The 17090-nt window shown below is 43.3% G+C and overlaps 1 protein-coding gene across 1 annotated transcript in view; it reads right to left on the reverse strand.

The window, feature by feature from the left end:
• Positions 1–17022, reverse strand: part of LOC138981630 (nascent polypeptide-associated complex subunit alpha, muscle-specific form-like) — a 30518-nt gene extending 13496 nt beyond the window's left edge. The window contains exons 1-7 of the mRNA XM_070354616.1: positions 16960–17022; positions 12177–12277; positions 11248–11329; positions 10645–10878; positions 4835–5061; positions 4047–4155; positions 235–3363 (exon numbers count right to left, since the gene is read on the reverse strand). Coding sequence (XP_070210717.1) covers positions 235–3363; positions 4047–4155; positions 4835–5061; positions 10645–10878; positions 11248–11329; positions 12177–12262 — 3867 coding nt within the window. The 5' untranslated portion in view covers positions 12263–12277; positions 16960–17022. The remainder of the gene's footprint in view (positions 1–234; positions 3364–4046; positions 4156–4834; positions 5062–10644; positions 10879–11247; positions 11330–12176; positions 12278–16959) is intronic.
• Positions 17023–17090: the final 68 nt, after the last annotated feature.

Consider the following 17090-nt stretch of genomic DNA (forward strand, 5'->3'; position numbering starts at 1 on the left):
TTTATTAATAGCATGACTGATATTCCAACATGAGCTGAATGGAAGACATCCTGAATTTGCTATATTCAACGCACAGGTTACTTCACTTTGAAAATACATTTATTTCGCAAAATGCATTTATACTTATAGCATCGTTATCCGTAATTGAAGCACATTAAAAAAAGGTTACTCATACAGAGTGAGAGAAAGAAAGAAAGAAGGACCCAAAGACAATACTGAATAGGAATATCATACCTTAGCAGACTTCAGTACTTTCTTGGCAACCACCACCTTCTTGGGTACAGGGCTTGCCTTCGAGGCTGGAGGAGCGCCTGCCACAGCAATGCCTCCCTTCACGATGTCAGTCCACAGCTTTCTTCCTGGAGTCTTCTTCTTGGAACTCTTTGGGGTAGGTGGCAGTTTGGGCTGAGGGGTTTTTGCCTTGGGGGGTGTAGATTTGGAAGATGCAACTCCAACCTGAGAAAGCCTGGGGGTTACGATCTTGCCGTGTATGGCGCGGAGGGCCACCAGTTTCTTGAGGTCGGCTGGTGGAGCATGCACTTTCCCCGCAGGGCTCAGCATGTGGGCGATCTGAGTGAGGGTCTTCTTGCCAGACTTAGTCAGGGTCTTGGGTGTGGGTTTCATGGACTGCAGGACAGTCAGAGCCTTGTTGGCTCTGGGCGAATTCTTGGCGCTTGACCTGGGAGTTTTCTTCTTTGCGCTTGACTTGGGAGTTTTCTTCTTGGCGCTTAATTTAGGAGTTTTCTTTGTGCTCAACTGGGGAGTTTTCCTTGGGCTTGGAGACTTGGACTGTGGAGTTGTTTTTCCACTGCTTGCTTTGGGAGTGGTCTCTGCAGGCTTGGGAGTTTGTCGTGGGCTGGCATCTCCTGCTCCTGCTGGTGTTGCTACACTTGGACTCTTCATCAGCCGACTCAGACCCACAGGGCTTGGGGTTGACACCACTGCAGACTTGGCTACCTTGGGCGTCTTCATTAGCCTGGCAACACCAGATGGACTTGCAGCTGCGGCCTTGACTTTCGGTGTCTTGACAAGTCGCTTGAGTCCAGCTGGGCTTGGAGCAGCTGCTTCCACGCGCCTCCGCTTTGCAGGCGGAGCATCACCACCATCGACAGAAGGGAAAGGCTTGGCGGCCTTAACAGGAGATGGGGATGCCTTTCTTCCTGAAACTGGTGCCTTGCCTGGTGATTTCTTGCCAACTGATGCTGGTGTCTTAGCAGGGGACTTGGCTGCAGGGCTCTTTGCAGGAGTCTTGGCTGCTGGACTCTTAGCAGGGGACTTGGCTGCTGGACTCTTAGCAGGCGACTTGGCTGCAGGGCTCTTTGCTGCTGGACTCTTAGCAGGGGACTTGGCTGCTGGACTCTTAGCAGGGGACTTGGCTGCAGGGCTCTTTGCAGGGGAGATGGAGCGAGGCCTCTTTGTGGCTGAGCGACCTCTGGCTTGAGAGGCAGGGGTCTTGGCTGGTGTGGTGCTTGCTGCTGGCGTCTTTGCTGGACTGGCACTCCTACCCCTTGGGCTGGTCACTGGGGACTTGCTAGGAGTCTTCTTGGCTGGAGTTTTCTTAGCAGAGGCTGGTGTCGTTGGTGGGCTTTGTACCTTGGCAGGAGTTTTGGCTGCTGCAGGGCTGGAAGTTCTGCTTCTGGGGCTCTTGACGGGTGATTTGGCTGGGGTCTTTTTAGCTGACACAAGAGTGACTGGTGTATTCACTGTTACAGCTGCTGGGCTAGCACTCCAGCCTCTTGGGCTGATTACAGGTGACTTGCTTGGCGTCTTCTTGATTGAGACAGGAGTAGCTGGCGCTGGGCTTGCAACAGGTGACCTGGTAGCAGTACCTGGTGAAGTTGCTGGGCCAGCAACAGGGCTCTTAGCAGGCGTCGCCTTGGGTGACTTTGGTGTGCTTTGTGCAGCCTTGGCTGGTGTCTTCTTCGCAGGGCTAGAGCTTCTACTCCTAGGAGATGCAACTTTAGGGGTAGCTTTTTTAACAGATGCAGGACTTGCACTTCTGTTCCTTGGAGTTGTGGGAGTTACAGCCTTGGGTGAAGCCTTTTTGGCAGAGGCAGGACTAGCACTCCTTCCCCTCGGAGTTGCAGCTTTGGGGGTTACGACAGCCTTGGGCGAGGTAGGGCTCTTGGTGGTATCAGCTTTAGGGGTTGCTGCCTTTGGTGTAGCCTTTTTGACTGAAGCAGGGCTAGTGCTCCTTTCCCTTGGAGTTACAGCTTTGGGGGTTGCAACAGTCTTAGGTGTAGCCTTTTTGGCAGAAGCTGGGCTGACACTTCTGCTCCTTGGAGTTGCAGCTGTAGGAGTTTCAGCTTTGGGAGTAGCCTTCTTGGGTGAGACAGGGCTCCTGGGGGTTTCAGCTTTAGGGGTTGCTGCCTTTTTGACTGGAGAAGGGCTAGTGCTCCTTTCCCTTGGAGTTGCAGCTTTGGGGGTTGCAACAGTCTTGGGTGTAGCATTTATAGCAGACGCAGGGCTGACACTTCTGCCCCTTGGAGTTGCAGCTTTCGGTGAAGCCTTCTTGGGTGAGGCAGGGCTCTTGGGAGTGTTAGCTTTAGGGGTTGCTGCCTTAGGTGTAGCCTTCTTGGGTGAGGTAGGGCTCATGAGAGTGTTAGCTTTAGGGGTTGCTGCCTTAGGTGTAGCCTTTTTGGCAGAGACAGGGCTAGCGTTCCTTCCCTGTGGAGTGTCAGCTTTAGGGGTTGCTGCCTTCAGTGTAGCCTTTTTGGCAGAGACAGGGCTTGTACTTCTGCTTCTTGCAGCCTTGGGTGTTGCCTTTTTGGCCGATGCAGGGCTAGCACTTCTGCCCCTTGGCGTTGAAGCCTTAGGGGTTCCCTTCTTGGCCACGATGGGACTGGCTGCATCTCCAGCGGGTGTTCCCTGAGCAACAGGCGCAGGGCTAGCAGACTGAGCAGGCGATCTTCCCTTGGGAGATTTTTTAGCTGCTGGGCTGGCCATCTTCCTTGCTGAGACAGGGGTGGCCTTCTTGGGAGAAACCTTGGCAATCTTTGGGGTCTTGGCCGGGGAGCCACCCGCTGGGGTGGAAAGGGATTGCCTCTTTGGGGTAGCAGACTGGCTGGCGAATATATCAGGGCTGGACTCTTCTTGAATGGGAAGACCCACCGACCTCCTCTTCAATAAAGACAAGGGGGTGGCGAGGGCACCTGGCAGAGATTTCCTCGGGGTGGCGCCTTTCTTGACAGGAGTCTTCGGAGGGAGAGCTTTGTCAAAGTGCTCTGGGCTCAAGGTAGGACCAAAGGAAACACGCTTCTGCAAGAAGGCAGCTCTCGGAGACAGGTTCTCTTCTTGGAGAACCCGAGACTTGCGACGCAAATCAGAGATACTCTTACGCTTGTACGGGCTACCTGCAGGAGTCTGAAATCAGAACAAAATACAGTAAACCAAACATGCCACCAACACAACGAAAATAGAAATTCTCCGTATCAAGTACAGGAGAGTGAGCTTTCCATTGCAGTTATCTTCTAGTTAGCTTAAACATCATGCAAACACACACAAGTTTGAAATAAGACAAACCACCTTTGTCATACATATTTCGAATCAGAAGCAAATTAAGTGCTGCTTTAGCTTCATAAACATTTAAGAAAGTGATAATCTTCTACTTATCAACCCCACGGTGACCTTCAAATTAGACCAGGATCAGCCAGACTTGGGTCAACCCCAGAAGTGTGTGAAGTTTTAAAATTCTAGCTTGAATCCCGTCCAAGAAAATGATATTATTTACATTATTTTACCCAAACCTGACCCCACTGGTTGACCTTAGCAGAAAGGTGAGTTCAAAAACAATGTGAGTAAAAAACAAACACAAAACAATTGTTTATATTGCTTAGGCTTTCTATCAACTGATACCATTCCAGTAGAGACATAGAGCGCTCAGTTTATACTTCAAAACATATGTCAAATTCAAACAGCATGACTTTCCCACCTCAGATCCTTTCTTTTTTCAATAATGCGGACACTTAATCTACAAATCCTTTTAAAGACCTTTCTCTTTAACCAAAGACACAAGGGAAGATAATCTTTGTTGTAAAACTGCCTACCTTCTTTGCGCTCTTGCGACCAGACTTAGGAGATGCAGCCACGCTTGCCGGAGACCGTGAAGCAATGGAGACGATAGGGCTGGCTTTGGCTTTGGCGGGTGTGGTCTTTCTGCAACATGAAATTACACTATAAGTTTACAGAACACATAGATAGTAGATACACACACACACACTTCAATTGTAATACATTTGTTACCACTGATCCTTTGTGCGTATGTGTGTTTAGCTGGCCAGCAACCATATGAGCTGTGTCCCCTAGATGTTGTATAAGAGTAACTTTCCTTGTAAAGTTTGCAAAATCTATTATTGTCATCCTTATTTTTTTCTCTCCAAGGGTCACAAAATAACGAATTGGAGGTCAATAGACACTCGGACAACATACAGTAATGGCGCTAGTAATTTTTTAAACCGGTACGCAAACTTTTATAATGCAAACAGTCCTGAAAAAAACTGTGGGCTGGTCATTGGAACCAGTAAGAGTCCAACTCAAAGTACTGGTTTGGTTTTTTTTACCGACGAAAAACCCCTAAAAATCTACCGGTAGGTCATACCAGCAGCCAATTTCGTTCTGATATTTTCTCTTAATGCCAATACTGAACATAGACGGACATAGTATTACACACGATGTAAAAGACGCAAACAATGTCATGATGGTTGAGCTGGAGACCTGCGTGTACGCAAGGTATTTTTCCTGCAAACAGACCAACAGAATTCAGGTACAGACAGGTACATGGACCCAATGCATTAGCATAGAACTCAAAGAAATTTGCTGGAAAGGTTGTGCTTACTTATAAAAGGTTGTTGGAGAGAGACCATCCAGCAGCTCATCCAAAGGATCGGGGCTCTTGGCAGGTGTCCTGTTCTGGCCTGGGCTTTTCTTTGCACTGCCACTGGGTGATGCTTTGCCTTTCACTTTCAGGGAGCTGCTGGAAGGGGGAGTGATGACATTGTCGCTACGAGGCGACAGAGGTTTCTTGGGGGAGCTCTTGCTGCTGCCAGGAGTTGGGGGTTTAGCCTGTAACAACAACGGCAAGGAATTTTACTAAAATGAAGAAGTCAGATTAAGTCAGTACCTTAGCATGGGTGCAACCTGGAAAATTCCAAAAACCGGCAAAAGTTGGGGTCCAGCTTTTTTAGTATTTAAAATGCCAAAAAAAACCCTCTCCTGGAACAAAAACAGCGGCAGCCGATGAAACCAAAAACCGGCTGCCGGCGTGTAGCCGGCAGAGTTGCACCCATGCCTTAGTGATACCTCTGAAGATGAAAAAAGTCTACTAAACCCCACTTTGCATACCTAGGTCATTCAAGTTTTGTCAATGTGCAATATTCAAGACAGCTAGTTTACTTTACATTTCAATTACACTGTTAATCTATGAACATGATCTATACTAATAGCTGGCCACTTTGTTGGTACACATGCAGACAAAGTACACGACTTAACTGCCCCAGTTAACATGTATTTATTACTAGAATGAATACCCGCTTCGCCGGGAAGAAGTACTTAGAGCCGTACGCCGGCTTCGCCGGGTCCGAACAATGGACCCGCCAAGCTTAGGTCCCTCCCAGATTCGTGGAATGGGAACAGCACGAAAATGATTCAGTGGCCATAATGCCATTCCTGACCATATCGAGTCCCATCCTTGTCGACGAATGTAACCGTGTTAATCACCTTTGGAGGCGAACTCCACTCAAACAGGATTGAGCAATTTATAGCTTATCTGTAAGCCCTTTTGAACTGTTATGGCTTTTCAAAGGAAGGCCAGTACATACAAATACACAAAAGCCGCCAGACCACATCACAAACAGAACTGAACAATCCCCAGGTGTTGCTCACATAGAGAGACACACACACACACACACAAACACAGAGAAGCCGTATCTATAGAGAGATAGATGACAGTGTATTTTTCGCGTGGCTATAAATTGATTCGACCTTTGCACTTTTACAGTGAGGATAATTTACGGGTCCAATTTACGTTCTGGACACTGCGGTGACCTTCTAAAAATAGTAACAGAACGCCGGGAATATCCGAAGACGCCCCACTCATACTATAGTGCACCATACGAAGGAAGGGAGGTAAACGCTGAAAACCTGGAGAAGATGAGAAGATAAGGAAGAGTTACTTATAATGGTGAAATGAACACAAAAACCAAAATCGGTTCAGCGCTGCGCGCTGAGAGCACGTGTTGAAATATCTCATCGATGATATTGTGTCCGGGGTGTAGCTGAATACGGTGTCCAAATTTGAAAAAGATCCACCGAGAACTTTGGCTTTGGTGTGTCGGTATGGGGGCCCGGGTAGCTGAGGTGGAACCAAAATAGCTGAGGTGGAACCAAAGTCGGTTCAGCGCTGCGCGCTGAGAGCACGTGTTGAAATATCGACCAGGTTGTGTCCTGTCCCGGGTCTACCTGAATATGCCCACCAAATTTGAAGCAGATCCATCGAGAACTTTGGCCGTGCATCGCGAACTCACACACAGACACAAGTCGTATATATATATAAAACTGCCACAAAATTCTGATAATTTTTTCCTTCCATTGTTTTATAAGCCTCACTGAATATTCAGGCATGGGATTTAAAGAAAAATCTCAGAAAAGTAGGGGGGGTTCCTGAAATTTTTTAAATTTAGATTAAAATCTGTGCAATCTGGGAGTATGTTTCATGAGTTTTACACAGCAAAAAATCCTGACCAAAGTTAATACATGTTTTGTATTGCTAGTTACCAACGATCATTTTCAAACTGTGCAATAGTAACACGCGCAGGTGCCACTACTTACTGAACGCCCGCTTTGCGTTCGCCACTTGTAGGCTCTTTGAAACTGTTTGCAAAAGCGACTCACGCGGGCGGTATCTCACTGAATGAAGGGACGGTTTTATGAAGGACATTGGTCATACTGTGCTCAGGCATGGGAATGGTGAATAAAAAGTCAGCTGAAAACAGGAGAGGGACCCAAAAACAGGGGGATCCGGGGGTCCTCCCCCCGAAACAAATTTTTTAAAGATCAAAATCTACGCAATCTGAGGGGTATTTGGGACAAAGTTTAGCATTTAATTTAACATAAATATGCAGGTGTTTTAACTGCAACTTTAAGTTTTAACAAGAAGAGCAAACGCTCGATCGAGTCACTTTCGCAGTTCTGAATATTATATGAGGCATCAGATGGACAGGAAGAAATTGCTATTCACAACACAATGAGTCACGTTCACATAAAATTTGAGCCCGGTCACTTTTATAGTTTCCGAGAAAAGCCCAACGTTAAGTTGTGTGTTGCCGAACAGAAAAGGCTAGTTATCTCCCTTGTTTTTCTGATAACGTTCGTAAAAGGCTACAGATGTAAATACTTTGATGTAAAGAATAATCCTACAAAGTTTCAATCACATCCGATGAACTTTGTCAAAGATATAAAATGTCTAATTTTTCCTTTGACGCTGACCTGTGACCTTGAAAAAGGTCAAAGGTCAACGAAACCATCGTTAAAGTGTAGAGGTCACGACTAAACAAAATATGAGCCCGATCGCTTTGATAGTTTCCGAGAAAAGTCCAACGTTAAGGTGGTGTCTACGGACGGCCGGCCGGCCGGACAGACTAACACTGACCGATTACATAGAGTCACTTTTTCTCAAGTGACTCAAAAATTGTGAACAAAGGATTGTGCATACTTTATGACTTTCTTGCAAACATTCACTGACTGCCCTCACTCTCAATCATACTTGTCAAACCCACGAGGAAACATGTGATAGGATCCAGCTCATCTTTAACTTTCTCTTATTCCAGGTATTGAATCAAAGGGAATGAATAATACAATGATAAAAAAATAAAAAATAAAAAACACTTTTCGTTGGTTGATGCTCGCTCACGCTGAGGGCAATGAAAGAAACCACGATTGCTGTACACAATTTCTCTGTCACAAAGGGTGTATCTTGCTTGACCGGGCGTGTCGACTTTTCGTATGTGTTCACCGATCCGCTCTTGCTTGTCACCAACTTTAACCTCTTTGGAAACCCAATCCCATTTCCACAGGTTAACCACACCTTTTTCGTCATAATCCTGGCCGCGTCGAACAATATTCGATACCGAAGACATGAAGTTTTCTTTCAAATCGAACACAAGAGACGCGTCTTTGTCTCGGACAAGTAAACCACATGCAGCGGATGTTGCGCGAACGTCTGTTTCATATCACGTGGGACAGCCAAGACTACAAAAACTGAAGTCAACCGTCAGTTCCGGATAGTGGCTTGTGCCATTTGAAGACACCCGACCGTTCGAGAATAAAAACCACATAATATTATACAGCAGTCCCTCTCATGAACGGACACCCTTGGGCCACAGCAAAACTGTCCGTACATTGCAGGTGTCCGGTCACGGGAGGGGTGACCACACCACCCCCTCCCCCATACACTCACACAGAGACACACAAACAACAGGATTGAGTCTATGTTAATCACTTCTTGTGGCTACTAAACAATAACAATAAACTCCTAATACTTCTTTAACTCATTCGCTGCGTGTCGGAACTGGAATTCCGACACCTGTGTTTAGCGTTGGCTGCGTGCCGGTACTTGAGTTCCGACGGATATCACGAATTTTTAACGGTGTAAACGGTCCTGCTGACCAAGGGAAACAACCCCTGCAATGAACTTCTATATGTCTACAGTGGTACCATTCACCGTAAACAGTTCCTTCCCTTAAATTGTTGGGATTAATAAAAATTTTGTTGACGGTGTGCGACCCACGTGTTTTGACTTTTCCAAGATGGCGGATCGTTCAGCTGAGACGTAGTAACTTGAAAAGAGTGCTAGAACGTGTTATTCAGTACGGTTCTGATCTTGACCTCAGTGATGATGATAGTGGAGATGATATTTTAGATTCTGGTGACGATTTTGTGCCAATGGACGATCATTTGGGTGATGATTCGGGCAATGCAAGTGTCGATCATGACATTGTGTATGATGAACCCATGACGTAGAAAGTTTTTTTGTTTTGCTTCAAATTGGATATTTTGCCTGGATATGAAGACAACAAAAGGTATGTACTTTCAAATGTTTCATATATTTTCTAAAAGAGTAAGTTCCAAACTTTGCAAAAACATAAGGTATGTAAGGTTATCTTGTGTTGTTGATTTTTAATAATTTTTTCAAAATGGCTCTAAATCGCGCGTTGGCAGGGAACACAGGGGAAATTTAGACGCGCAGCGAATGAGTTAAACATTCTGTAAAAATGATTTGCATGAAAAGTGTTGAAAAGAAGACTGATAAAATAAATCCTCAAGGCAGTGAACACACTCACCATGCACTGACATACGAAAGCAGCCACACAAACACAGATGAGTGTGTGCAGATGCTTTGCAAGAATAAGCTTGAAAACCAGTTTGAAGAAATAGCAGCAGATAGAGCTGCATGTCATAATCATGTAATTTATTTTCTTCTTGTCTGGCTTTATTTACTGCATGCCGATCATGTGGCATGGCAGTGACTTTTCACTCTTCAGTCCGAAATACATTGAACATAACACAGCTCCCACTCTCCCTCATTAATGCCTACCCCAAGCCGTGACAACTGATGCTTGGAAATTGTGTGGAAGAGTACACCTCTCTATTTCTCTCCAATGCTCTTCCTGCTGACATGTAGTGACACCGGACATCCCACAGAGTTTAGCCAGCTACCCCTCCACCCCCCCCCTCCCTCTCTCCCTCCAGCCATGTACTGTTTGGGGCTGTGGCCAGAGAGGCCAGCTGCACTGTTCACTCAGAGCAAAACCAGTTGACTGTGTCGTAACTTTTGACAAAGCAAGACAACTGAAGGGTTCACAGATTAGGCAACCGACTCACTGGTCAAGGCTGAGGGGAAACAAGAGTATCTTGTCAATGAAAGAGGTTACACACAGACACACGATGCTGAGAACTGTGGCCGGTTTTTCACTCTCTTTCGCTCAGGACCTTCATCGACTGTATATGTGGTTTCTGTTGTTTACGTCCAACAGACAAGAATAAAGAGCATAGTGCAGTTTCATGTTGGCATCTTCGCATGTACTCCACTCCTGACCAAAACTACCCCCCCTACTGATGGGTACACGTGCACTCAAGTTATCAGTGACTGTCATCACGCCATTGCGGCTGTGATCTTTGTACCAAGAGCCGATTTTGTTGTGGTGAAAATTTGACGATGGTCTGTCCGTACATTGGAGGTATGACCTGCTGTTGGGACCGAAAATGAGTGTCCGCGTCCACGTTTTGCAGGTGTCCGTTTAAGGGGGGGCAAATATAGAAGGAAAACACTCCGTGCCGAGCAAATGTGTCCGTACATGTCAGGTGTCCGCTCACGCCGGGGGCCGTACATTGCAGGGACTGCTGTACGCTTTTTGAGGGATTTTTTTTCTCCCCCCGCTGAAATTAGCGGATCCGCGGACCATTCCCATGCCTGTGTACTAGGCAGATTGTCTTTTTCCAATTTTGTTCCTTGATTTTTTTTCTCTGAGGAAGAATTTTTAGGTTTTCTTGGAAATCCTTGGATCAGAGGAAAATTCCCATGCCTGATATTCCTGGGACCCAAAATGAAGAGGTAATAAAACCACTGAAGTATTACCACAAAGGACAAACCTTGGGAGTCAGGATCTTGCTGGGAGTGGAAGAGGGAGACTTCCCTTTGGGAGTCTTAGGAGACTTGACCTTGCCCATCTTTCCAGGAAAGTGCCTGGAGTCCGGGGGGAACTCAAAGCGGAAGGCACGATCAGTGATGATGATCAGGTCTTCGTGGCAAAGGAGCTGGGGGGTTGTTACCTCCTTGCTGTTCACTTTGACAGGATGCGAGTCACTCAGGTTGCTTAGAAAAGCCTGCAAACCAAGAATCGTCTTTTAACAATAACATCTCAAAAAGAAAACACATTTGCCGCAAAATTGTGCACGAGTAAAAAATAAAGTACACGCAAAAAACACACACGCACAGACTGACAGAGAACAGAAAGCCACACACACTTGACAAACACAAGCCAAACTAAGAACTTAACCAGTTGGGACTGAAATCCGATGAAGGTCAAGTAGCCTTTCAATGCAACTAAAGGCATGAAACCCTAGAACATAAAGCTGTATAATTCTCGAAAAACAGCAAATAAAACCTCACTTTACAGTCCCACTGCTAAATCCTTAAAGGTAAAATGTCCTGATTGCTCAGGCAAGCCAATAAACAATTTGAAATAAACCAACCTCTCCATTGCTGTTCACATCAATCCTGCAATGTTCTCGTGAGACATAGGGAAGCTGAATACGGATGTCACACTCATTGGACCTGTAAAGACAATCTGGTTAAAAAAAACTTAACACAACTGAATGATATTATCTCTCACACGCAAAACCCCATGATCGATGCCATCACAGAAACACAAATTCAATTTACATCAATGAACACAGTTTTTTTTAAATATAACAAACTAGGAAGGGTGGCACTGGCAGTCTTGTAATAAAACCAGCATGGACAATGGAAGCGCACTAACAGTTTGATCATAAATAGCATGGCTAGTACGTATTAGTACCAACGAGGTTTATGTTATACTGTGAACAATAATCACGATTCGGCCTATCAAAAAAACACAATGGGACATTTTTCTGAATCCGCCAACTGAATTCAAATGGGACAGACTGGCGCAATGGCCTAGTGGTAAGGCGCTGGCCTCCTTAGCGGAAGGTCGTGGGTTCGAATCCCGGCCGCGCCTGGTGGGTCAAGGGTGGAGATTTTTCCGATCTCCCTGGTCAACTTATGTGCAGACCTGCTAGTGCCTTATTCCCCTTCGTGTGTACAACTACACGACCAAGTGCACACAGAAAAGATCTTGTAATCCATATCAGAGTTCGGTGGGTCATACTTATAGACACGAAAATACCCAGCATGCTTCCTCTGAAAGCGGTGTATGGCTGCCTAAATGACGGGGTAAAAACGGTCATACCCGTACAAATCCACTCGCGCAAAAAACAGGAGTGTACGGAGGAGTTTTAGCCCATGAGCGCAGAAGAAATGGGACATTTTCAGATTTATGCGGCAACGGCGCAGTAGTAAACCGAACCCCGAATATAACAGTAACATCAATTCCTCAACCCCGGGGTCCCCCTCTTCCCCCTTAAAAATTAGCAAGACTCACCTTCCAAACTGACAGGATGTGGCCACTAGTGGAAAATGTGCTCCATCTGCTCCCGTTCTCTTGATGACGATGATTTTTCCATACATTGTTTATTTACTTACCTAAATAGAAGAAGAAAAAAGTATTGGTAAAACTACAAGTACAACTTACTCCCACAGTGACAGGTATTCATGCTTAAAGGGTGTCATGTAAAACTAAGTACATGTATGCATGAAAGTCTTATCTTCTGTATACATCATGTGATCCTACTTTACTTCTACTCTAGTAAATCAACACCAATCACAAATCCAAATGTGTGTGTTACATTGTAAATTACAAATTAATACAATGGTGGACTACTAAATAAAAAGCAAGAGTATTCCCTATTTCCCAACCCATACGTTGATACAAACCCAGACCTGGGAATCGCTGTTTTGCACTAGGAGTATTCTCAAACAAACTTGGTGTATTTTCATAATAATTAGTGTACTCCACACAGCATTTGAACATAGATGATTCAAGCATGCGTCACAAGCGTCCATCACAGCGTTAATTAAATGTATTAATACATTTAAAACAAATACTTCTTTCGATGTTTACTGACAAAATCTGTAATCATGTGTCAAAATACTGGATTGGCTTCGGGATCCGCTTGTTACAAAAAGAAGTCTAGGAATGTTTCTTGTCATATTTTTATATTTAGTCAAGTTATGACTAAATGTTTTAACATAGAGGGGGGAATCGAGACGAGGGTCGTGGTGTATGTGTGTGTGTGTGTATGTGTGTGCGTGCGTGCAAGTAGAGCGATTCAGACCAAACTACTGGACCGATCTTTATGAAATTTGACATGAGAGTTCCTGGGTATGATATCCCCATACGTTTTTTTCATTTTTTTGATAAATGTCTTTGATGACGTCATATCCGGCTTTTCGTGAAAGTTGAGGCGGCACTGTCACGCCCTCATTTTTCACCCAAACTGGTTGAAATTTTGGTCAAGTAATGTTCGACGAAGCCCGGACTTCGGTATTGCATTTCAGCTTGGTGGCTTAAAAATTAATTGATGACTTTGGTCATTAAAAATCTGAAAATTGTAAAAAAAAAATTTTTTTTATAAAACGATCCAAATTTACGTTCATCTTATTCTAAATCATTTGCTGATTCCAAAAACATATAAATATGGGCCAAAGTCAAAAGGTGCCAAATGGAACACTATATTTTCATTTTATGTTTTATACTTGTTTTTTTGCATTTTTGACACTATTAATTAATGTACTTTTAATGTTTTTTAAAACTAACCCTGCAGTTTTTCAACCAACTGAATAAATTTGTGTTTTGTGTCCTGCTCTGAAATCTGTTTCTCGTGACATACAACATCTTCAGTGCTGTTTCTTGTTACCTTAAATGCCAATTTCAAGATGGAAATATATCTTTTTGTACAAAATCCAACACACTCTTTTGAATTATGGTCAAAAGAAATGTTCAAATGTAATATATTTTAAGCATGGCCATCATGAAAATGTCACGTCACGAGAAACAGATTTTTGGATTTTCTGCAAATCTTCCTAGAAAAAACAACAAAGACTTTTCAGACAAACCATGTAGCATTTGTTTTCTAACATTTATTTAACTTGTGTAAAGAGACAAGAAAATCCTGAAGTAAATTTTTACATGAAAAAACAACACTTTTCCAGTTTCTTGTGACAAGTCAGTGTGACGGAAGAGATTGTAGAATAAAAAAAAACACCATCAACAGAAACATTTATTCATATTTCAATAAAGTATCTTGACTTATGTATTTATTTTCTTTAAAACATAGAAACAGTGTGTTTTCTACGTCTCCTGTGACAGTTCCGTCACTATGACTCTCATAGCGTTTCTGTCACAACAACTAAGTTTGTGTCGTTTGAATGAAATAACATTCTGTCATGATTCTGAGTCAAAATCGAAAGTTAGTTGTGTGCTTCTGTTCCGTAAAACTTCGTTAACATAACATTACACAGAAGAATAAGCACTCAGTTTTTCTTAGAAGGGTGTTCTTTCATGTCTCTCGTTATTTTTGGACCCCGCGTTGTTTCCTGTGACGTGTAAAAAAGCGTGTGACGGATTCAGAAAACTTGTCCGGTCGCAAGGACGCCATGCGTTCGAATGTGCCAGAAACTCGTATGTCGCTCAGACCACTTTGCGGATGTCGTAAAAGCAGCTGCCGTTAATCGAGATAGAAAGTAAGGTGCCGAAAATCGCGTGCTGTCTCTCGTGACGTTTGTGACAGATTTTTTGCAACGTGTCAAAACTCGTTTTAATTTTGGTACCATGCTATTTTTTGAACTTTTAATATGTAGCCTACATTGATAACGTTTTGTTGACCCCAAAACGATGGCTCTTTCTTTTCATTTTCTTTATGCAAAAAAGCAAAGAAAGAGGAATTTAGTGTGACAGAACATGTCACAGGAGACTGTAGTTTTTTAACCTTCAAATTCTCAATGTTGATTGTTTTTTTCATATTGAAGACCAATTCAAATAAAAGAATGAACTTTACTGAACCGGCCCATCTATTCTTTATTTAAGAAAAAACAAGGTTACACTGTTTAATTTTGCATTTCTAATGACACCCAAAAACGAGGCTTTAGAAACGGCAAAAAATAGGGGGAAATTAGGATAAGAAATTCATAAAAAAATACTTACTATCAACTTTGTGTTCTGAAACTTTGGCAATATCATCTGCAAACACTTTAGTACAATGTTATTGAGAGCTTTAGTTAAAATATTAAAAAATCTTTAATTTATTAGCCTTTTAAAAATGTCACATGACAAGAGGCACCTTTTGACTTTGGCCCATATGTTATATTTGGATTAAAAACAAGCTCTGGAAATTAAATATATAAAAATTATTTTCAAAATTAAATTGTCGAAATCAATTTAAAAACACTTTCATCTTATTCCTTGTCGGTTCCTGATTCCAAAAACATATAGATATGATATGTTTGGATTAAAAACACGCTCAGAAAGTTAAAACGAAGAGAGGTACAGAAAAGCATGCTATCCTTCTCAGCGCAACTACTACCCCGCTCTTCTTGTCAATTTCACTGCCTTTGCCGTGAGCGGAGGACTGACGATGCTACGAGTATACGGTCTTGCTGCGTTGCATTGCGTTCAGTTTCATTCTGTGAGTTCGTCAGCTACTTGACTAAATGTTGTATTTTCGCCTTACGCGACTTGTTTGTTGTTGCACTGACTCTGACTGTACTGATCGTATTCTAGACAATCAATGAATCACGTGTACAAAATACAGCAAAATCTTATGGATATGTAACCTAATGTGAGTTAGTATGAAAATATAATGTATTTCCCTCAGCTCACACATATGTAGTTTTGGAAGAGTTATTTTCAATAGTTCAAGGTCAAGGTCACTTCAAAATATATATATACATTTCAACTTTGAAGGACCCTTGCGACCTTGACGCAAGGTGAAGTGAGGTCAAGTTGCCGCACATGTCTTTTGAGATCTTGTAACCATACACCATCAGGCCACATCAGGTGTTGATAGACTTAATAGTGTCCAAGAAATATCCAACGTTAAAATTTTCCGGACGGACGGACGACTCGGGTGAGTACATAGACTCATTTTTGCTTCGCATGTGAGTCAAAAACGAGTGCAGAAAACGCAATGTCGAGTCGCACACTTATTTCCCTGTCAAGTAGGTTTAAAGCCATATGTACTCGATGACTATACACGCTAATTGCTTTACCAACAGCTGGAGACAGACTAAATTAAGTTCCCTGCAAAATATTGTGGTCTAGGACCCCTTAAATGTTGAGATATTTGAATTTTCATTTTGATCTGGATCGTCCTATTTATAGATTTGGCAACACATGTAACGTTGATGCAAGGGAGAGAACACCGCGGCTTTGTTGACATCCTCACTTTTTCAGAGGCTAGAACAAGCTGTAATGCATGTATTATGGTCCGCGCATGGTGACGTATCGTCATTATATGGTCTTATGGTGCGTTTGACATCGATTGTGGGCAAACTACACTTTGTAAACACGGGAGTGCGTTAGTATGCCTTTAATTTGTACACATTAGAAAAAAAGTTTAAAAAAAAATAGTGATTGCCTACCTAGTACCTTCCAACCCTATTTTTTTTGGCTATGTTACAGTTACCTTAACCACACCTATATATTTGTTTGGCCTGATGAAGTGTCAGTATCATGAACAGAGGTTCAAAAGAAGGAATTCCTCCAGGAGGAACATTCTCACGCCTGAAAAACAACACCCAGAAGCAACAACCTTACTAGTCTGCTTTTGAACCCATGCACTGATGCAGACTTCTGCAAACGCTACAGTATACAGTGAAATCCCCACGGACCCAAACTTGTATCTAGACTTATAGTATTAGAACTAGTAGTACTACTCTACTAGTAGTACAGCAAACCGTCAACATCGACAAGCAAAGCAACGTGGGAGTCTCCATCGCCAATTTACTCACATCCTTTTCCTTATTTTAGTCCTGACACCTCTAATCTAATCCTGTTCGTTATTTAAACTGTAAGAAAAACTAGCAAATGCAACGCTCAAACACTGTGCAAAATTGTGAGTGTCAATGTTACTTGTTACAATAAGATCGCTGTGGGAACCTCTCTCGCCAGCGTTCATCTGTTCGCGACAGTCTGTGTCTGAACAAAGCATGAGAAAAACGATAGCTGAAAGAACGGAGGTTTTAATAAGCCTGCATCGTGAAACAAGAATTAACAACGAAAACTTGACAATAACTGCACACTTAATATTGGTAAAAACTCTGCTTACCATTTCCCGATAAAATCCGACGATGTAGGTTTTGAATTGCTCGACGCGCGCTAGACGTATAACTACCCTTGACCTAAATCTTCATACGATAGGCGATATAGTGCGCCATGGAAGAAAAGACAGTTTAGCCA

This window comes from Littorina saxatilis, linkage group LG12 (genome assembly GCF_037325665.1).
Source record: "Littorina saxatilis isolate snail1 linkage group LG12, US_GU_Lsax_2.0, whole genome shotgun sequence".
Lineage (NCBI taxonomy): Eukaryota > Metazoa > Mollusca > Gastropoda > Littorinimorpha > Littorinidae > Littorina > Littorina saxatilis.